At 38.4% G+C, this 22,909-nt stretch overlaps 1 protein-coding gene across 1 annotated transcript in view; it reads left to right on the top strand.

Annotated features, from left to right (window-relative positions):
• Nucleotides 1-22,909, top strand: part of Ndufa9 (NADH:ubiquinone oxidoreductase subunit A9) — a 36,459-nt gene that overhangs the window by 143 nt on the left and 13,407 nt on the right. The window contains exons 2-6 of the mRNA XM_020180605.2: nt 6,310-6,480; nt 6,829-6,926; nt 10,497-10,588; nt 11,948-12,089; nt 15,697-15,799. Coding sequence (XP_020036194.2) covers nt 6,310-6,480; nt 6,829-6,926; nt 10,497-10,588; nt 11,948-12,089; nt 15,697-15,799 — 606 coding nt within the window. The remainder of the gene's footprint in view (nt 1-6,309; nt 6,481-6,828; nt 6,927-10,496; nt 10,589-11,947; nt 12,090-15,696; nt 15,800-22,909) is intronic.

The raw sequence follows: 22,909 nt of genomic DNA, 5'->3' as shown, positions 1-22,909 counted from the left end.
TAAGTGTCACTAGGAATTGCAGGATTCTGAGACGGGAATCTAAGGTTTGGGGAGTGGCGCCGTGCTGCAGCGGCCCGCCGACGCTTTAGCACCCTCGTTTGTGTAGTCGGAGCTGCTTCTGTCCGTGTTCTCCTTTTCTACCTCCCTGGCTCAAGGATAAAATTGTGCACTTGGGACGGGGACAAGAGAACTCGAATAGTGGCATGGAAGAGGTGGAGACAAAGGATTGAGAAAGTCAGAGTTCTGATAGGGTTGTAAGGGTTTGGGGTTCTGAGAGATATTTGTTCTGGGAGCGGGAGGGAGGGAGGAATCTGAAAGGGAGAGGAAAAAATGGGGAGTGGAAAGGTTTATCTTGGACTGACTTTATGACCTTGTGCAAACCCTTAATTGGGCTCAGTTTCGGATTCTTCGTGTCACAATGGAGGTAATAGTCCCATAACCTCAGGGGGTCTCAGAACTTAATACTTACAGAAGCATGTTTCTAACGCAAAACGTCCTGCAGATGTAGAATGTGTTAGTTGAAGCGCTAGGGTCTGGGGAAGACAGGGATGTTTGTGGAGAAAGAATCAGGAGGTTTATGGAAAGGAAAGTGAAGACGAGTGAAGGATATCTTAGAGTTCGTCAGCAGTTTGTTTCTCTTCATATTGGATCAGCGCTTAGTCCTCAAACTGAAAACATACATTTTAGTCTTCCATTCATTCAAAAGCAAGAAAAGCAATTAGGAGTACAGTTACACTTCGTCGTCATCCTTTCACCCTCTCCTCCTCCACAAACACGCTCAGTTCCCTGAAGATCTTTCCCATAGTGTATTTTAGTCATTACAGAATGTCACTTGCTGCTGGCGGAGTGGCTCAAGTGCCTAACAAGCATGAGGCCTTGAGTTCAAACCCCAATACCGCTCCCCACCCCCCCAAAAAAGTCACTTGCTCTCAAAATTGCCTCAAATTAGAATCACTGTTAGAGCTTTATGAAGACTAGAAATGGGGACTCATTTTAGAGCTCTCGAATCAGAATTTTTGAGAATAACTCTTTGTGCCTTAAATTTTAAAAACACGGGTAGTTCTAATGTCTAGCTGAGGTGAGAATCAGGAGTGTATAAAGGATTCTTTTTTTTGTTTTGCATATTGGCTAGTATTCCTGCATGGTGCAGTTTGTACTGGTGAAGCTCTGGGGAGGTCTCCAAAAGGAAGGAAGCCCCTACCTGGTCATTGTAGTGAGTTCATGACATTATCACAAAAAAAAAAAAATTTGGGACAAGTTGAGGAGGAGGCCGAGAAAGTTTATTAATAAAGCAAAGAAAGGATAATACAACCACACCCAGAAGTGGGTGTGGGCACCTCTAAGAGAGGTGCACCGAGTGTTCTAACATCAGGGTTATTTTTGATGAAAAAGTGGAGATTTGGCTTAAATTCCTTTGAGGATTAAGTGTTCCTCTTTGTTCTGGACACCTGGTACATTTCCTCATTCTTACTGTTATATTGTTTTGACATTATCAGTTGGGCTCAGACATAGTTTCTATTTTCCATGATTATCCCCTTAAACAAAGGATGGTTTTCATTAGATGCTACTTTTAATCCAGGTGTCATTCCTTAAGATGAATATTTCTTCCTTTGCAAACACTTTTGTGATCAAAGGAGTAATTTTACCAAATGTTGTACCATCCTCTTCCCAACCCCCACCCAAGGTTAGGTGTTTTTAAGAAATTCTTGCTCAGTTCCCAGAGTATAGTAATTACTTAATCATTTGGGCAAGCAAGCAAGGTCAGAGAGAGAGAGCTTTTATTATTATTTTTTTTTAAACTTTAAGCTGCAGCTTAATGAGGGAGTATGAAGCTTAAAGCAAAAAAAGTGGTTCCTTTGTGTTTTTAATTAAGGTATTAATAAATGTGTATTTCTGAATTCCTGGCTGCTGTTTCCTGTGCCTCATTTTTCCTGTCTCAGGATAGATCATTTATAATGGTTGGTTTTTTGTAGCTATGACTTATTTGCAGAAGCATTTGCTAGTTCTTGTTAAACTGATACTGGTTGGTGAGACATAATGAAGATAGAATGATAACTGCGCTTTGAGTACCTGCTATCTGCTTACCATAGTTTAGATATTTTCAGATATTTTTTACTTTAAATTACTTTTGTAGCTTGTGCTCTTAACCACTGTGCTTTGTAGTTTTTAGTAATATGTTTTCAGTAAACTCTGAAGAGGCAAGTGTAGTGTGTAGCATATTCCACTGTAGTACAGAACCGTATTTACTTTAGACCCTAGGTATCCTCAGGTGTGTGGTTGCAAGGAGAGGACTGTTGAGGAAAAGCCACGCATGCTCAGTATGCATAGAATTCAGTACTGTACTGTAGATAATGTGGTTCATTTTCACCATGGAGCTGCCCAATTTATGCTAAAAGCATGCTGCCTTTCAACAAATGTAAAATTTTCACTTTAGCACTTAAGCACATTAACTTTTTCCTTGCTTTTTGGGTGGCATATGTTCCCAGAATTAAGGGCAGAGACACACTTGGTAGATCACACAACAATTTAAGCATAACTAAGATAACATGGACTGAGAGCTTCTATGTAAAGCACACATGGAATTTGAAATTTTTATTTTTTGGATTTCTTTTGATTTTATTTATTTTTTTGATTGTGCTTTGTTAAAAGTGAGTGTAATAAATCCACGAACAAGGTGGGCTTACTGGATTTAAGTGTGGCAAGACTATTGAGTATAATACAAAATCAAAAAAGGGAAAGATTGGTGTCATTTGAGGTAGTGAAGGAAGATTGGAACACCAGGGGAGAATTGTAGCCTCGACTTATCTCTTTAGGGTTCTTAGGATCTGAAAAGTCAACAAAGTTGAATATTTTCTGTTGACAAAGAAATGGTGATTAAGTGAAAATATCACAATGAAATTCCTTTGCACAATTAATATAAGTGAATAAAAAGGGAAAAAAATGGTAGTGAGAATTGAGTCGTGACTTTTCTTGGAGGCATTGAAATGACTGTATGCTGGGATACTAGGAAAAGAGGTTGCATGTGTTAGGTGGGATCAGATAATGGAGGCCTTTGAAAGCAAGCAGAGTTTAGCAGTCTCCAAAGTAGATTTTGGAAGATGAACCATTGGTGCTGTAATTTTTAAAAAATGTGTCCCGTAATAATAACAATAGCTAACAGTTAAATAGTTTAAACTGTATAATCAGAAACTATTCTAAGTGCTTTAATATATGCTATGTAATGTGTAACATATTGGTACTATAAAGAACATGTATATAATTTTTAAATAAATACTTTTATAAAACTAGTGCACTGTGCAAGCAAATATGTCAAGACTTACTGGTTTGGATATGACAGTGGATAATGAATATAAGTATTGGAGTAGAGGAATATAATACATAAATAATGAATAAGGAATATTATTCTCCTAATGGTATTAATAATAAATGGAAAAATGGAGAAGCTGGAGCCCAAGAAGATAATAAATTATATTGAGCACCTTCTATTTGCAAGGCATCATGACAGATGTGCTTTATGATAGTATTAATTCTCCTGTCAACCCTCTAAACCGTGAGCTTTATAGCAAGGCATTCTGTCTTTTTAATTTTGATAGCCACTGTTTCTAGACTAGTGGTTGGCCTGTAATTGTTGAAAAAAAATGTTAGATTAGGGTAACATTGCTTTATGGAGAATTTCAAAATTATTTTAAATGGAAGCAACTATTATTCATGGAGTAATACCTAGCTTCCTGTGCCAGATGATGTATAAGTATTCCGGGTGTACTTACTCTAATCCTTATAACAATCCTTGGCAATATCAATTCCTTGATCCTAGTGATTCTTCAATTTCATTGACCCTATCATATGTTTCCTCTTTTTAATCCTATGTCCTTCTTTCCTTGTTCATCGCTCTAACCAATGCCCTTCCCAACTTTCCAGCTCATCTTCTTTAGTCATAAAACCATGCATCTTGGATAAGCCAAACTCTCCACATAGTCATAGCCCACCCCAGTGCGGTAGAGAATGGGGCTAAGGAAAACTCAACTACCTGGCCTTATTTTAAATTTATGAATACAAATCTCAAGTAGATTTTTAGCAGTACATTTATCTAGGAAGTTTGCTCTCTCTTTCTTCATAATCATTTTACATAGCCAATTTCCTAAAACTTCTTGTGTACTTTTGTTTTATTCTCAGCTTTACAGAGAAATCAAAGGAATCAGATAAGAATGATTTTTTGTGCCTAACATGCACAAGGCCCTGGGTTCAATCTCCAGAATGGTGTTTTCTGCTATAAAGTCTAATAACTGACCTGTGTTAACTCTCTGCCTTCTCTCTTACAGTAGATGAGCTCTTTCTGACCAGTTGCTAAGTACAGTTCCTTCTCTTTGCATTTGATTCTGTCTTTTCTTAGCTACCATTCCCTCTCCTGAATCAGTAACTTCTCTCATCTACTAGGTCATTTCCATTAGCATAATGTAATATTCCATGTTATAAACAAACATCCCTCCCTGGTCCTCTTGTTTTACTTGCATTTCTTCTTTGCCTTTGCATCGTATCTCCTCAGAAGGATTATCTGTGCTGAAAATGGTATTTAATAAGATAATACCTATTAAGCACTTAGAATAATGCCAGAGATCTGGTGAGATCTCTGAAAGTTTAGCTGTTACTAATGACGTTATTATGTGTCTGATCTATTTTTATTCATTTTTGGTGGGACTGGGGTTTGAACTCAGAGATTCACTGTTCCAAAGCAGGCTCTCTACTGCTTAAACCATACCTCTAGCCCATTTTTCTTTGGTTATTTTGGAAATGGGGGTCTCACAAACTAGTTGCTTGGACTGGCCTTGGGCTGTAATCCTTGTGATCTCAGCCTTTCAAGTAGCTATGACTACAGGCAGGAGACACCAGCACCTGTCTTGATCTGTTTATTTTTTATCCCTGTGGTTTCAGTCACTATTCCATGAGCCAAGATATTATTGCAATTCCATACCTTTTTTTTTTCTTTTTTTTTTTTTTGGTGGGTCGGGGGAGAAGAGGGGAATAGAATCTTGATGTACTGCCCAGGTTGGCTTGGGACTTCTGGGCTCAAGAAATTCTCCTGCCTCAGCCTCCCAAGTAGCTGGGACTGCAGGTGCTTACCTGGCCTTAATTCCATACTTTTTGATAGGGAGGAACAGTGGCTTCTCAGCAGAGTGCCACCAGGAAGTTAAACCCAGAGCCAAACAGATTTTCAAAAGAAATTCCCATTTGTTTCTTTTAGTTTTCCCTAAGTGTATGAAGCATCCATTCTAAGCTCCAAATTTTGTTGAATGGAACAGAAATTCTTTAGCAATTTAAACCTTTTAGTTGTTCCTATTTATGTGAAAGTTGGGTAACTTGCTTTAAATATCTGTCCTAGTAAATTATAAGGGGCTAGAAAACTAGAGTTTATCCAAAGGAGGTTTACATTTCTGCCATATGAAGAGTAGTTGAGAGAGTAGTTGAGTTTAAACTGGAGATGTTTAACCTGCATAAGAGAATACTTAGTTGGGGTACAATTGCTGCACGTAGTTGTAGAAGAGGAATTAGATTTACTCCTTGTCATTCCAGGGAAAAATAGGAATAAACACCTACTGGAGAGCAGTCACTGATTCCACTTGTGGTGGAATCTTCTCATTTAGAATGGCTCAAATCAGAATGGCTGCTACAGGAAACAGTGAGTTTCCTAACCCCAAAGGGATTCACGCTGAGGCCATATGTTCTCTTTTACACCCATAAAGGGTATACGCATACATCTTCTAGTAATGAGAAACTGGGTCCATGAAAACGAAGTGGTGGGAAAGTTGACATCACTTGCTGTTAACCTTTCTAAATTTTTTGGTGGTTTTATATTGAACTGTACCTTTTCCCCCAGTGCTCTGTACCAATAGCCCTCTGCCTCCCGCCCACATAGGTCTTTTCTGTTACCCTGCATGAGTCAGTCTTATGCAGTCTTATCACTGCATTGTTATATGTGTTATGTGTTTCTTGTGGAATTGTGTTTCTTGTTATTCCTCATTAAGTCTTTTCTCCAAACACTTTACCCAGGAATCGTTATGATCATATGACTTAATTTGATTTATTTTTCTAGGTAAACTGAGCATAGAATTTACTTTGTAATTGTTATGTATTTCCTTATGTACTAGTGATTTTATGCTATAGTAATTTGTGTTTATAATTGTTGGTACTTAAGTCATTAAGGTAGGGATCACAAAATAATGTTACAAGTTTCCAGGGTAAGAAGTGATTTGTATTGATAATTACTTTTATATTAACTGTGCCATTTTTGTATGCTCTGGGGTTTTCCTTAAGGTTCTGCTGTTACTGCAGTAGCCACATCTGTATTTCTTGGTCCACCCAGTCGCCAGGTTCATCATGCCCTCATACCTCATGGGAAAGGTGGGCGTTTGTCTGTTAGTGGTGTTGCGGCCACTGTGTTTGGAGCAACAGGATTCTTGGGCCGATATGTTGTCAACCAACTTGGTAAGTAAAATTCCTTGAGTTCAGTATGCTCTGTTGCCCTTGACTAGGATTGCCAGGAGCTATGTATCTCTTCATTTTAACACCATATGAGTTACTTCTATCTTAGATTTATGTAATTTTTATCTCTGTGGCATTAAGAATACACTTATGCTTCCTATACAGACATTTAGATTGGAATAAGGGACTCTGAAAAGTTATGGCATCTTTAGCATGGCAAAATATGTTTTTTGTTACAAATAGTATCAATTCATTTATCATGCCAGAATTTAAATATTTACCAAATCATTGTTGCGTAACATATCCATATTATGTTGATGTTGATCATTGTTTCAATTCATTCTTCTTAAGGACGTATGGGATCGCAAGTGATTGTACCCTATCGGTGTGATCCATATGACACCATGCACCTTCGTCTCATGGGTGACCTGGGCCAGATTATCTTTTTGGTAAGACTTTATAACTGGTAATTGAAGTTCAGACATGTAAATTACTAAGGTCATTTTTAGGAGTAAGAGGCAGTATAATAATGCAGCAATTTTTTCCCAGAATGGACAGGACATCTTTCATTCAATAAAGTTCCTACAATTCTTGCTTTGGCATTAAAAGCTCTAGAGTGGCTTTTAGCAAGACTTTTCTATGTACGACCAGATAATAAGTTTTTTAAATTCTGCAGATCTTAGGGTGTTTGTCCTCATTACTGAGCTCTGCCCCCGTGGCTTGGAAGCAGGCATCAACTGTGATGAATGCGTATGGTTGTAGTCCAATCAAACTTTATTTACAAAATTAGGCTGCAGACCAGATCTGGCCTATCAGCTAACTCTCTGCTCTAGATCCATGCTTTCAGGTCATATGTGGCTTTTGAGCACTTGAATTGTGCTCAAATTCAAGTCTAAATTGAGATGTATTGTAAGTGTAAAATGCAGATTTTGAAGACTTTAGTATGAAGAAAATACAATTTAGTAAATATTAATCATTTTTAGTTACTCCATATTAAAAATACCTTAGATATACTAGGTTAAGTAAAATATTAATTCAAATTTCTTCCTTTTTAAATTCTTTTCAGTGTGGCTAATAGAAAATTCAGAAAATAGAAGATTGAAAAAGTAGTAAATTTAGGATTACATCTGTGCCTCATGTTATGTTTCTATTGGACAGTGCTTTTATGGACAGAAAAAAAAATCACAAATAGTATGTTTTATAACTTAGTATAGACATAGCTTTAAACCATCCTTCCTAAGTATTCCCTCTGGGCATTCTTCAATCTATAGGTTCTTCCTTCAGGTTGGTAGTTGGCCATGGGGCAAGGCCAGGGGAAACGGTGTGGGAAGAGCCTTTAAAGGGAGTGATTAAGAAGGTATGGGCTTTTGATTGTACAGTGACTGTAGGGCCCTCCTGGGTGTTTAGGTGGAGGCTGAGGATGCTAATTATTTTATAGTGCCCAGGACAGGTCCTTTCCACATATAACTATATTGTCCCCAAAGGCCTACAGCCATCCCCCAAGACCTGCTGCCCTCTTTGGGCCTTGATGCTTGGCTGCATTGTTCTTTTAGCCAGCTTGCTACTATTGTCATCCTCTTCCATTCATACTCTTTGCCCTTTAAAACAATGTTTGGTGAACATTCTTTATTTCTCTGTTTTATATTGATACAGATTATTTGAAATCCCCTGAGATTTTGACTTATTTTAAATGACATTTCCATTTATCCTTTATCAAATACTTTACAGCTAAATATAATAGTTATATGGGAAAGTTCTTGTTTCTAAAATGATTTTGGTTTTCCCAAACTTTATTATCAAATATCTTTTTGTTATCATAATTGCAGGAGGTTTAAAATGTCCCTATTTCTTTGTGACTTTTTTTTTTTGTGGTATGGGGGCTTGAACACAGGGCCTATACTTTGAGCTATTCCACCAGCCCTTTTTTGTAATGGGTTTTTTCACGGTAGCATGTCTGTTTTCTTGGGGTGGGTTTGAATTGTGATCTTCTTGATCTCTTGCCTCCTTAGTAGCTAGGATTATAGGCATGAGTCACCAGTGCCCGGCTTCTTTGTGACTTTTTTTTGTTTTGTTTTATTTTTATTTATTATTCATTTATTCACATGTGTGTACATTGTTTGGGTCATTTCTCCCCCCTGCCTCTTTGACTTTTTATTGGTAATTTCATCAGAGCATCTAAAAGTATTTCAGCTGGGGGTATGGCTCAAATGGTAGAGCACCTACCTAGCAAGCACCAGGGCCTGAATTTAAACCCCAATGCTGCTGAAAATAATGAATAAATAGTATTTCACAAGTGGCAGCTGAAACCTATGGCTAGCTTACAAATGTGGAATCACTGGAATTGAGCCATATGACATTCTGTTCTTCCTACAGATACTTACTTACTGAATGTCTACTCAAGTTACTGAATTGAGCTGAGCTTTGAGTATGCTTTGATGAATAAGACCACAGGGAACTGAGTCTTGGGTGTTTAGTGTTTATGTGCTCTCTCTCTAGAAAGATGGACCATTTTGGGTGTGGGTGACATTACCCCTCTTGAGTCCCTGTTTAAGCCATCTGGATGGCTGGTCGGTGTACCAACTTGCTGGTGCGTCCTGGGCCTTATTCCCTAAGAATTTGGTTTCCTTTTGATTTCTCTCTTTGGCTCTTTGGCAATTCATGCTGCTATGCCTCAAGCTCTTCTTCTCTGAGTCATTTGGAAATCTTCCTCTCTCACCTTCGGCATCTTGCTTGAAAAAGCTCCCCTCCCCCCCTTTTTAATCTCTTTATGTATAGAGCTAGTTTTTTTTGTTGTGTATGTCATTCACTGTGCTGTGGATCTTAGGTATATTAATGAATGACAAACTGAATTTGCTTTTCTGTCTGTTGGACTCTGAAAATACCGTTCTGTATGTTTCTCATCCTCGCTCTCCATCATCACTTGTAACCAGGTCTTCTTGCTGGACTCATCTTTTTGTTCTTGAATCTGATTCTATATTTTCTGAATTGCATACGTCCTTTATATTCATTCTCGCTGTGTCTCACTCTTACTTTCACTCTTTCTAACTTCTCTCCTTTTCCCCTTCTCACTCCCTCCCTTTCCCGATACACTGACTCATAGGCATACACTTTGTATTTGGCCCTAGGAAATTCTTATCACTTCCATTGAAATGCTTGCAGAATTCAATTTCCATTTTAGCATAGAAAATTCTATACTTTGGGGCACCCTCTTTTGGGACACCCCCCCCCAACTCTGGGGTTCTACTCTCCCACTTTACATTTTTCTATTTCAGTAAACTCTCCTGCTTTACACTTAAAACAAAAATTCTGTACTTTTGTCGGGGGTTACTTAATCCCCAGTAATCCTGTCACTATTTTGTACAAATTCATTAGTCTGACTTATATCCCAAATGATTTATAAACTACTTGAAAGTATAGTTCTATGCCAAAAGGTGAGGTTTTAGGCAGATCACATCTCTCTGGTTCTGTTTTTGTGTTTTAAAGTAGAAATTATTAGATCTGAGATTATAAAAAAAGGAAAGAATTAAAAGAAATAAGAAAATAGTTATGAGTGCTCCCAACTTAATGTTAGCCTTTTAAAAAACATTCCTTCTCATCACTCTGTAAGTGGTTGCTGCCCAGAAGAGAACCTTTGTTTACCTCCTCAGTGATCCTTGGTTCTTTGACTATGTTTCAGGAAGGGAGACTGAATTACTGGATTCCTTTATAAATCCAGTGGGGGGGTGGCAGTTAGGTTTACAAAAATGATATGCCCCATTAAATATGAGTGACCTCTTTTCTGTTCTTTCATTTGATTTCCTGAGTAAAATGTGCTTTGACCTATTTGAGAAGAGTTAGAGAACCAACAGGGAGTTTGCAACATCTGTGTCATTTCTGTTGTAACCAGTGCCTAATATGAAAAGGCACCATATTAAGGCTACAACAGATGGCCCATTTTGAAACTTGCCTGGGAGGCTACAGAAGTGTTGAGTCCAGAGTGTGCCCTTTTGTTTTCATCTGATTGGCTATTGCTGTTACAGGAATGGGATGCCAGAGACAAAAATTCCATCCGGAGAGCACTGGAGCACAGCAATGTAGTCATCAATCTTGTTGGACGAGACTGGGAAACCAGGTGAATCTTGGTCTCTTTTGTCTTTTTTGCATAAGTCTCAGTGTTCAATAGACATTTATTGGGCACCTTCTTTATGCCAGGCATTGTAGTGACATTTTGAGTTGATTGAACAACCATTTACGTACCCAGTGACATGCCTTAGATTTGCTTAGAAATATGTCTGGCAGAAGTCAGCAGTGTGATATGCTACACTTAAAAAACCAGTGTGGGGCTGGGCACTGGTGGCTCACACCTGTAATCCTAGCTACTCAGAAGGCAGAGATTAGGAGGATTGCAGTTTGAAGCCAGCCCAGGGAAATAGTTCGGGAGACCATACCTTGTAAAACCATTCACAAAAAAAAAGTAGGGCTGGTGAAGTGGCTCAAGGTGAAGGCCCTGAGTTCAAGTCCCCGTACCGCATAAAAAAACAATGTGGATTGTGTCATTGTAGTTGTTATTATGAGTTTGACAGTGACAGATGTTGGACCTGTCCATGTGGGATTGGGTGAGGAAATAGGATTTAGCCTGTTCCACTGCTCAGCAAGCTGAATATTGGTTTTTCTTGGGTTGGTAATATAGATTACTTCTCTGTATTGTCAGTTGAATATGGCATAAGTACAGGTTTCAGCAGTTCTGTTCTGTCTTTGCCTGAATTATTAACAAATAATGTTTTAACCTTTTAGTTTTCTAGCACTTTGTTCCCATCTTTCTTTTGCATTTATTAAAATTTGACTTGGATGTGTTTGCATATGTCTGTTTCATCAAATATTTTAAGTTCTTTGATGACTTGCAGGGCTTTATTCAATTTTATATCTCCTGTAATGACTGACACAGTGACTTGTAAGAGCCAGCATTTGTTAATGTTTTGCGTTGAGTTGGTGATTGATTTTTAAGTTTATTTTCCTTGAGAGGAACAAAATCCCAGGATACCTAGTGATAACCTTTCTAACCCAACACTTCTTTCCTCCCCTCTAATCACTACAGACAGGTTTCCTTAAAGGGCTTCAACTTTGCTGGGCATGGTAGTTCTATAAACCCTGCACTTGGCAGGAAGATTGAGCATTCCAGGCCAACCTAGGCTACCTGGTTCAAACAAAAGAAAACAAAACATGGGAGGCCTCAGCTTCAGGATTCCTTGAAGCCACAGGATATTATGTATGCTGGACTTATTAAGTTAGAATATGCCTTAAACTGTGTATAGAAATGACATTGAGCAGGCCTGTAAGCTTTGAAAAAAACACTAATTCTGGCTTAGAGTTAAATCATTACTGATTAAAGGTTTAACTGTTATGTATTCCAGGACTGTCAGGAAACAAGCCTATCACAGAAAGCTTTGAAATCTTAAATCTGGAGTTCTTAACCTAATTTTTTTTCTTTTAGAAACTTTAGTTTTGAGGATGTTTATGTGAAGATTCCCAAGGCAATAGCTCAGTTGTCCAAGGAAGCTGGAGTTGAAAAACTCATCCATGTTTCGCATCTGAATGCTGATATTAGAAGCTCTGCTAGATCTCTGAGAATGAAGGTCAGTGAGACGTACGTTCAGCAAGTGCTTCACATTCACATGCTAATGTTTCTTACATTAAAGTAAAGAATTCAAGAGTTTCTAATTCTCTGTATCCAGAAGTACGTGTGTGTGTGTGTGCGTGTGCGTGTGCGTGTGCGTGTGTGTGTGTGTGTGTGTGTGTGTGTGTGTTGTGACATTTTGGTTGAATGCTTTCTATTTGTATTCTAAGAGGTTTTAAAGACGGGTAGACCATATTATTACCTGTTCTTGGATGCTTAAAGTTTCTTTGAGGCATGCATAGTAGAATTCCACAGAAAGCATAAAAGGTAAGAGTGTTCTTCTGCCAAAGGAGGCATATCTGTGTCATCTACCATGGTTAAAGGACCATCTTTCTTTCTTAAACCCTTGTACAGTCAGGGGCTTATGCCACTTTTATTTGGGTGATGTGAAGCTTGAGAGTGCCAGGGATAATATTTGCTTGCAAAAGTGGTTCTTTACCTAGTCTTTAGTCTTCTTTTACTCTTAGAAGCCTCACTGGAGTCCAGATGATACCTAGGGAATTGACTGCTCTGGTTTGGAGCCAGTCTGTAAGCTGGAGTAGCTGGAAAGCTTCATTATCTGGGACTCTGAGGGTATATCAGTGTCTGGGTCTCCCCATAGCATTTGGCTTCTGCCTTAATGAGTGTCTTGATTCATACTGATAAAGATAAGAGAACCTTTGACAATGGCTCTTTTTAACACACTGCATTGGTTTATTGAACAAATTATTACTAAGCACTATGTGCCACATATTACGTTCAGTACATGGCAGCCATTAGTCAGTAAAACAGACCTGGCCCTAGCTCATACTAATTTTCTAATCCACTGGGTAAAATAATTCAGAGGCATCAAGTGTTACAAAGTAGTAAACTGTAATACATCATAGAGGGTACATAGAGCACATCATAGAGGAGAGAGAGCACCTATATTTATGAGCATTTAATTGCTAGCATCAGAAAGACTGATGTAAACATAAAGGGAATTTATAGGCTTGTGTGTTTTTTAAAATCCAGCAATAGGGAATGTGAGCCATAGACTGGTACTGGAAGTTTATCAGGCCTCCAGCTTTGTTTCTCTGATTCTCTCTGCTCTGACTTTTTCTTTGTGTAAGCTTTGTCTCTCATAGTCACAGAACTGGCTTTCACCATGTTCAGGTCTCGTGTTCACATGCTACATTAGAGAAAAAGAGAAAATGAGAGTAAGAGCAGGTGTGACTGCATCTTCCCTGGCTTTCCTGAAATCATGAAATCATCTGAATTTTGCCGTTGTTTGGAATGGAGTGGGAGTGTTGGTGGTGAGAAAGAAGTCAAAGCTTAGTGCTGTGGTTCTTAGCCTTAGCTGTATATTGGAATTACTGATGGAGCTTTTAAAAACCCTGATGCCCAGATTATACTCCAGACCAACTCAAATAGAATCTTTGGGAGTAAAACCTGGGCATCAGTTTTTTTTTTTTTTTTTAAACTCTCTAGGTTATTCCAAGTGTAGCACAGACTGGGGGGGTACTGTTTTACTTGAGAGACTGGAGGATGATACAGGTTTTGATTTGGGTTTCAGGTATGTTCCAGATCTGTATCAGTCATTCAAGTAGCAGTGGCAAAGAGGTGTATGATCCTGGAGCTCAGAAGAAAGGTCTAAGTTGATAAAAATTCAATACAGAATTGGTATTAGTTGGAGTAATGGGAAAGCATAAGATAGCCTACTGAATAAATGTAGATTGAGATTAACAACCTGGTAGAGGAGAAGAAACCTGCAAAAAAATAAAAAAAGACTGAGCAGCAGTAGACATAGTGAAATAGAAGGAAAACCAGGAGGGTATGATGTTATGGAAGCCGATGACTCAAGGAGGGAGGAATTACTTATGGATGCCATTGAGAAGTCAAGTAAGATGAGAAATGTAAAGCCTTAGCTTTATTCACATGGAGGTCATCAGTGGTCTTATCAGACATAGTTTGAGATCAAGGGTTGAAACAGAGTCCAGAGTACAGGTGAGTGAAGGGGAAGCTGGAGTTAGATGATGGTACAAGAATGGCAGGCATGTTTTCAAGTAGTTTGACCAGAAGAGGAAGAGCTAGAGAGGGCAAAAGCTGGAAGGGGATGTAGAGTTAGAGGCTCCACATTGTTTCAGTGATGGTGGGAAGGAATTGGTAAAGAGAGTGAGACTGAAGATGTGGGAGAGGGAGCAAATAAGGCAGGCTTCTTTGGAAATGGAAGAAGTTGAGCTGCAGAGCATTGGGACAGCACTGCTCCACTGCAGTAGGGAAGGAGGAGAAAATGGTGGTTCATGTATTCAGTTTGTAGGTTTAGTGGTGAGAACTTTAAGATGGCTTTTTCTGCTGTCTTTTTGTTGTCTTCTGTTTTCTTTTTTAATTAGAAGGTGAAGTCATTTACTAAAAGGAAGAGGAAAGAAAAGACAGTCTGAAATTTGAATAAAATAGAAAATGTGTGACGTTGACATATGAGAGAGTAAATCAATTAGAGGAGAAGGCTATTTCTGGGAAATTTGATGGCCCAGTTATAATGTAACATAGATTTATAGTGGTACTAATTTGTGATTTTATTTATTTATTTTCCTCCAGCTGCTGAAGGCAGTAGGAGTGCATGGCTAAAGGGAGGCCAGTGGAGTTCCTCCAGGAATAGGATTTTGCCTGGTTGGTAGAGTGATGGACAACGGATGAGTTATTTTACAATATTGATAAGGGAGTGGTTGAAAAGATGGATCTTGGTATCTAATCTGCAATAGAAGAGAGGCCATGAGAGTTAGGAGGGTGAAACAGTGGACTACAGTTCCAGAAGGTTGAGGAACAAGTGACCCACAAGCAGATGGACGAAGAATAAACAGGCCATATGTGTAGGAAATAGTTAACTGAGAGTATGATGTCTTTGTTTAGTGTTTCACAAGGGCACTTTCTGTCTGTGATGTGACTAAGTTGAGAATGACAAATGGGGTGAAGAGGAGGTTATTGGGGTTGAGAAGCCCAAGAACCCGTGAGGTTCAAGTCCTCCTGGGCATTGGTGTCACCACAGCATTGCTGTAGGTGGAAAGGAAGACTGAATTAGGTGCCCCAAATAAGAGGCATGTGTAGGAGGTCAGTAGAAGATAACACACAAAGGTGTCACAGCCTTTGCCAATAGACAGGCTTATGGTCTCCTCTGGGTAGATAAGCACTGTTGCCACCTGGGTTAGTTTAGCCCACTGCCACCACACTCCCCTTTCCCTGGCAGGCTGGTAGGTCGTTGACACAAAACAGAGAATCTATAAATAGGAGAAAAAAATGGAGGCTGGAAAAACTCTACCATGATTTTTCTCCTTTATTCTTCAGCATAAGCCCTCCAGAATAAAAATAGAGATAACCCCAACAGAAGGTATAAGAGGCTCTGTGTGTGTGTGTGTGTGTGTGTGTGTGTGTGTGTGTGTGTGTGTGTGTAACATTCTGTGTGACTGAGTTTTAGGAATAATATGATTATTTTCATCTCAAGGAAAATAAGACTTTTGAAATATAAGTAGTGTCCTGCTTCTGGAAAGAATGAAAACTTTGTTTACTTGTCTCAGAATTTAGAACAGTTTTACCTTTGGTTAATTGTTTAGGCTGTTGGAGACAAAGAAGTGAGAGATGCCTTTCCGGAAGCCACTATCATAAAGCCAGCTGACATGTTTGGAAGAGAAGACAGGTTCCTCAATCACTTTGCAAGTACGCATTCTTTCTTTATTGTAGAAGAGGAGGGTACTGACTAACCAAGGTAAAGCTAAGTACAAGCTAGCAGTGTTGTCTGACTTGACAGACAGACTAAGATTATATTTTTCTCTTCCACTTGCCTTTTTTCTTCTTTAAGTTATGTTTTCATAGTCAATGTGGTCCTTCCTATTTCTGGGAAACATTCCGGCCCTGTTAAAATCAGTGGCATGGATTTATAGTGGTGTGAACATTTTCTTCCAGCTGCTGAAGGTAGTAGGAGTAATGGCCCAGAGGAGCAACTTAACTTATGTGGAAGAGCATGGACTTCTGAGAGTTGAGTTTAAATCTGTGGCCTTGGCAAGATATTAGAATATCATACAAAATAGTTTAGCTGCCCTAAAATTCCTTGAGTTTCCTATAAATATGAAGGGAGACTGAAGGACAAGCGTCCCTCCCCCATATTCCCATCCAGGCCCCTGGCAATCACTGATCTTTTTACCATCTCCAAATTTTTTCCATTTTCAGAATATTATATAGTTGGAATGCTATAATATATAGCTTTTTGAGATTGACTTCTTTGTAGTATGCTTTTAAGGTTTCTCAGTGTCTTTTCATGGCTCATTTCTTTGTCTAACTCTACTCAGTATTCCCTTGTATGAATCTACCTGTTTGTTTATGTAGTTTTCATGTTTTTATTATGTGTTTTCCTGTACTTACTTGTGTCCTCTGATATTCTATGTTACTTTCCACTTTCTTTGTAAAACTGTGATATAATATTCATAATATAAAGTGTATCATCCACTACAGACTGCGCTAAGTCCCCCCACAGTTCATATGTTAAAGCCTTAACTCCCAATGTGATTCTTTTTGGACATCAGGATTTTAGAAAAGTCATTGAGGTTAAACAAGGGGGTAAGGGTAGTTCCTAATTTGATAGAATTGGTGTTCTTACAAGTAGAGGAAGACAGAGAAGTTTCCTTCCTGCCTGACATACTGAATAATGGCCATGTGAGAACACAGTGAGAAACTGTCCATCCAAGAGCCAAGAAGAGGGCCTTACCAGCTAAGGCTGTCACCTTAGTCTTGGACTTTCCAACCTCTAGAGGTGTGAGAGCATAAATTCAGTTGCTTAGGCTGCCTAGTCTGTGGTATTTTTAAAAAACATTTTTATTAGCATGTATTAGTTGTACAAGGGGGTTTTATTATGATATTTCCATATATGCTTACATGCATCTTGGTTAGATTCATCCCCACTATCATTCTTCCTCAAGTTCATTGTTCTATTTTCATACAAGTATATAAAGTACATTGACCATATTTGCCCTTCTTCTCCCACAAGAACTCACCCCCTAACAGAACCTGTTTTACATTGCTGTTCTTATTTTTTAAAGTGTATGTTAATTGTTCAGAGGGGTTTCATCATAGTATTTCACCCATGAATATACTCTACTGTAGTCAGATTAACCCCCTCTATTACTCTCCCTTAGTCTTTCCCCTCTGCCCCTCATTATTTTTGTTTTGGGTTTTTTGGTGGCACTGGAGTTTCAGCTTAGGGTCTTATGCTTGCTAGGCAGGCACTCTACCACTTGAGCCACTCTGCCAGCCCTTTTTTGTGTTGGGTGTTTTCGAGATAGCATCTAGCTAATTATTTGTTTGGGACTGGCTTTGAGCTAGGACCCTCCTGATCTCCCTAGGATTACAGGAATGAGCTATTAGCATTTAGTTCTACTTCTTACTATTCAGCAGCTTTCATTGTGATTCTTCTGTCCTCCCCCATCCCCTCAAACAGTCCTACTATTACAAATATGTGTATAAATATACATGTGAATATGTTCATGTTGTGTTTGGGTATACATTTATCTTTTGGATCCATCACATGTGAGAGAAAACAAGCTACCTTTGTCTTTCTGAACCTAGCTTACTTTGCTTAACATAATGTTCTCCAGTTCCATCCGTTTACCTGCAAGTGACATAATTTTTTATTTCTTTATGGCTTAATAAAACTCCATTGTATGCATACAGCATGTACTCTTAATTCATTCATCAGTCAAAAGGCATCTGAGCTATTTCCATAGCTTGGCTATTGTGAATAGTGCTGCAATAAACAGGGGTGGAGAAGTATTTCTGTTGTATCCTGACCTGTGTTCCTTCAGCTATATGCCCAGGAGTGGTTCTCCCTTATTTTTATCTTTTTGAGGAACCTTCATACTGCTTTGCGTACTGGTTGTATGAATTCACATTCCCATCAGCAGTGTATTAGGGTTTCTTTTTCCCCTCTGCATCCTCAACAACATTTGCGGTGATGATAGCCATTCTGACTACAGTGAAGTGAGATTTCAGTGTAGTTTTGATTTGCATTTCCTTTATGGCCAGGAATGTTTTTTCATGAATTTATTAGCCATTTGTACTTCTTTCTTTGAAAATTGTCTGTTCAGTTCATTTGCCCATTTCTTTATTGCATTGAATCTTTGGGAGCTTAGTTTTTTGAGCTCTCTGAAAATTCTGGTTTTAATCCCTTGTTAGATCCATAGCTGACAAAAATATTCTCCCATTCTGTAGGTTGTCTGTTCACTCTAGTGACTGTTTTCTTTGTTGTACAGAAGCTTTTTGGTTCGATGCAGTCCCATTTGTTAATCCTTTCTCTTATTTGCTGAAGTATTAAAGTTCTATTCAGGAAGTTACTGCCTATGTCTATATGTTCTAGTATTTTCCCTAGTCTTTCTGTAGTGGTTTCAAAGTTCAGGTCTTACATTGAGATCTTTGATACAGGTTGAATTGATCTTAGTACAGGGTGAGAGACAGAGATTTAGTTTCCGTCTTCTTGTGGATGTCCAGTTTTCCTAGCAAAGTCTGCGAAATTTTATTGTGATAGCCTGAACACACTAAGATTTTGGCACTGAGAAGTGATATGCTGATGTAGTAAACATCTATAAATGTAGAAGCACCTTTGGAACTGAGTAATGAGTATAGACTGGGAGACTTTTGTGGTGCATACTAGAAATACAGGTAAAAAGGTCCCAGATGGTCTCACATGGAAATGAGGAACATATTATTGGAAACTGGAGGAAAGGGGATACCTGTTGTTATGTAGCCAAAAATTTGACCTGTATTCTAATGTTTGTGGAACATAGAACTTGAAAGGGATGAAATTGGTTATTTACCTGAGATAATTTCTAAGCAAAATGTTGAAGGAGTACCTTGGTTCTTCCTGACTGCTTATAGTAAAATGTGAAAGGAGGTTAAGTGAATTGAAGGAATTGTTAAGCATAAAGCAATCAGAACCTGAAGAGTTGAAAAATTCTCAGCCAATCTATACTGCAAAAACTGAGAAAGCTTGACTTGAAGATACCAAAGAGTATGGGTGAACAACCATTTAATAAAGAGTATGGCTCATGGACTAAACAGCCATTTCAATAGAAGCCAGGAATAGAGATGGGATCAACATTGCCAGTTTGAATGAGATGGAACCATGAGAATGGGACAGACTGCAGGAAGATTTTCAAACTTCTTAGCTCCTCGGGAACAGACCATAGAGCTATTCTAAAAGAAATGGGAAGAATGACCCCAACACATTTCAGCAGGTCAGATGGCCTCTGCCAAAGGCCTTGCAGGCGGAGCCACATAGAGTCTTGAAGATAAGAATGCCTGAAGCCTTGAGGGCAGGGCTTTCTGGAGCCTTTGGAGCCACCAGGGTAATTGCTGCCCCAGTGGGTCCTGAGGTGAGACCACCATCTCAGTGCATCTGCAAGGCAGGACATGCGGGCAAACAGGATTATTTTTCAGTCTTAGGGTCTAGTAATAGATTGCTTTGCTAGGTTTGGGACCTATCACCCTTTTATTTCCTATTTCTCCCTTGTGAGATGATAATTTCTATCCTGTGCCTGTCCCATAATTGTATTTTGGAAGCACATAACACATCTGGTCTCATAGGTTCTCAGCTGGACAGGAATTTTGCCTCACGATGACTTGTACCTTGATCTCACACATGTCTATCTGAGTTGGGTGATATTTGGTGGGACTTTAGACATTAGAGTTGGTGTTGGAATGAGTTAAGAATTTCAGGGCCTAAGACTATGCAACATCTTTACCACCACAAGAATACAGTTCATTAGCATTAAATACATCACATTGTTGCACAGCCTGTCTCCAGAATTTTTTCATCTTACAAAACTGAAATTCTATACCCATTTAAATAACCCACTCTACTCTTCCTCCTTCCCTCTGCCTCTGGCAACCACCATTCTACTTTCTTCCTAATCTCATAAATTTGACTATTGTAGCCAGCTACCGTGTTGTTTTATTCCCATTTTATGTTGGTAATAACACAATACCATAGATCAGGTAAGTTATAAAGAAAAAGAGATTCCCTCTGGCTCATGATTTGGGTCCATGGTACAGGACTTATGTTTGATGGTGCTTCTTTCTGGCCAAGTTCCAAGGCAGTGCAAGGCATCACATAACAAGAAGCAGGGAACACTGTCCAGAGACCTAGCCAAATATTTTTACAGAAGATCCACTTGAGATAGCCCATTAACCTGTTAAACCATTCATTGCATGAATGGAGCTCTAACTACCTCTTAAAAGTCACATTTTAATATGTCATTGTGGAGATTAAGTTTCAACATAAATTTTGGAAGGAACAAAACATATTCAATAGTATTAGTTTTTGTTACTGACTTATTTTACTTAGGATAATGTCCTCAAATTTCATGTGATATATTTTCCTTCCTTTTTAAGGGTTGATAATAAATACACTGAATGTATGTCCCCCACTGTTTAACGATCCATCTGTTAATGGGTACCCGGATGCTTTGCACTGTTGTTAATAATGCTGCAGTGAGTATGGGTGTGTAGCTATTTCTTTGAGACCTGGATTTCAGTTTTTCTTGGGCAAATACTGAGAAGTGGAATTCGAATCATGTATTGTTCTGTTTTTACTTTCTTGATAAACCACCATAGTGTTTTCCTTAATGGATGTACCATATTAATACCTCCCAGCACTGTACAAAGTTCCAGCTTCTCCATATTCTTGTCAACTCTTGTCATTTTGTTTTGTGTTATTATTTTTTTAATATAGTAACCATCCTAGTGGGTATGAGATGGTGTCTCATTGTGGTTCTGATTTCCATCTCTAATTAGTGGTGATAGTGAACATTGAACAGTGCTCACTATCTAAGTTTGCCACTTAGTTTTTGATACAGGGCTTTACTAGGTACTCCAGGTTGGCCTTGAACTCATGATCCTCCTCTGTCAAGTGCTAGAGCAATAGGCACATGCTGCATGCCCCACTAGCCACTTGTGCATTTTATTTGGAGACATGTCTACTTATGTCCTTTGACCAGTTTTAATTGATTTGTTTATCTTTTGTTATTTAGCTGCAATTCCTCATATTTTCTGGATGTTAAACCCTTTCTAGATACATGACTTCAAAATACTTTCTCTTATTCTGTAGGTTGTCTTTTTATTACGTTAACTATGTCCTTTGAGACATAGAAAGTTTTGATTTTTATGTAATTCAATTTATATAATTCAATTTTACTTTTGTTTCCTGTGCTTTTGGTATCGTGTCCAAGAAATTACTGCCAAGTCCAATGTCACGAAGCTTTCCTCATGTTTTTTCTTTTAAGACTTTTATGGTTTTTGATCCATTTTAGTTAATTTTTGTATAGTGTATAAGTTGGGGGTTAACTTCATTCTCTTGCATGTGAGTGTCTGGTTTTCCCAACACTCTTAAAAAGACTGTCCTTTCTCTATCCAGTGGTCATGGTGCCCTTGTCAAAAATCATTTGACCATATATGCAAGTGTTATTTTTCTGTATTCTAGTCCATTGGTCTATGTGTCTGTCTTCATTACTGAGGCTTTGTGATAAGTTTTGAAATCAGGAAGTGTGAGACATCCAGCTTTGTTCTTCTTTTTAAAGATTGTTTTGTCTATTCAGAGTCCCTTGAGATTCCATGTGAATTTCAGGTTGAATTTTTCTACATTGCTGCAAAAATCACCATTAGATTTCTCATAGAGACTTCATCAGATCAGAAGACTGCTTTGAGTAGTTTTTGAAATCTGTCTTAATCTGTTTTTTGCTTCTGTATGAAGATACCAAAATTAGAGTTGATGTTGGAATGAATTAAGACCTTTGGGCCTGAGATTGGTAATTTATAAACAAAAGAAATTTGGCTGAGTGTGATGGTACATGCCAGAAATCCCAGTTACACAGGAGGCTGAGATGGGAGAATGGTGATTTGAGGCCACAAAAAGTGCATGCGAGACCCTATATGAAAAATAACAAAAGCAAAAAGGGCTATAGACATGGCTTAAGTCAGGCCCTAAATTCAAACTCCAGAACCACCAAAAAGAAAAGAAAAGAAAATTATTTCTCACATTCTGGAAGTTGGTAAATCTAAGATCAACATGCCAGCATTTAGTAGGGGCTTCTTGCTATTTCATCACACAGCAGAGGAGCAATCTAGTGGAACACTATGTGAAGCCCCTTGTGTATGATCTGTAATCCTGTTTATGAGGGAGGGGTGCCTTTGGCCTAATAACTTCTTAAGGGCCCTACCATTGTTAGCATCATGTTGGCAACACCTATATTTTGGAGGTGACACATTAATAATATTAAATCTTCCGGTCCATGCACTTGGAGTGTCTTTTCATTCGTGTCTTCTTTCATTTTCTTTTTTAGCAATGTTTTGTCATTTTAGTATAAAAACCTTGGCCTCCTTGATTAACTTTATTTCTAAATAATTTGTTCTTTTTGATGCTATTATATTTTCTACTTTTAAATGCTTTAACAAACTTTTTAGTTTTACATTTAATCCATTTGGGATTTATTTGCATTTATGGTGAGAAGTAAGCCATTATCTTTAAAAATATTTTTCAATAGAATAGTTATCTTAGAGCTTTGCATTAAATAATATTTTCATTCCCCACAGAATTGTGATACTGTAGTCATGCTATGTAAATTCCCATTTTTACCAGGGTCTTTTTCTAGGTTACAAATGCCCTTTTACTCATTTATTGATTCCTGTGTTCCTCCTAAGAACTGGCTGTGGCCAGAGTCCAGCCCTGGGAGCGGACACACATTTGGCATTATAGATTAGAAGACTAGTTGCTATGCCACTTGA

The sequence above is a fragment of the Castor canadensis genome, chromosome 6, assembly GCF_047511655.1.
Source record: "Castor canadensis chromosome 6, mCasCan1.hap1v2, whole genome shotgun sequence".
NCBI lineage: Eukaryota > Metazoa > Chordata > Mammalia > Rodentia > Castoridae > Castor > Castor canadensis.
The sequence above is the reverse complement of the archived record's forward strand: the minus strand, read 5'-3'. Positions and strand labels throughout refer to the sequence as shown.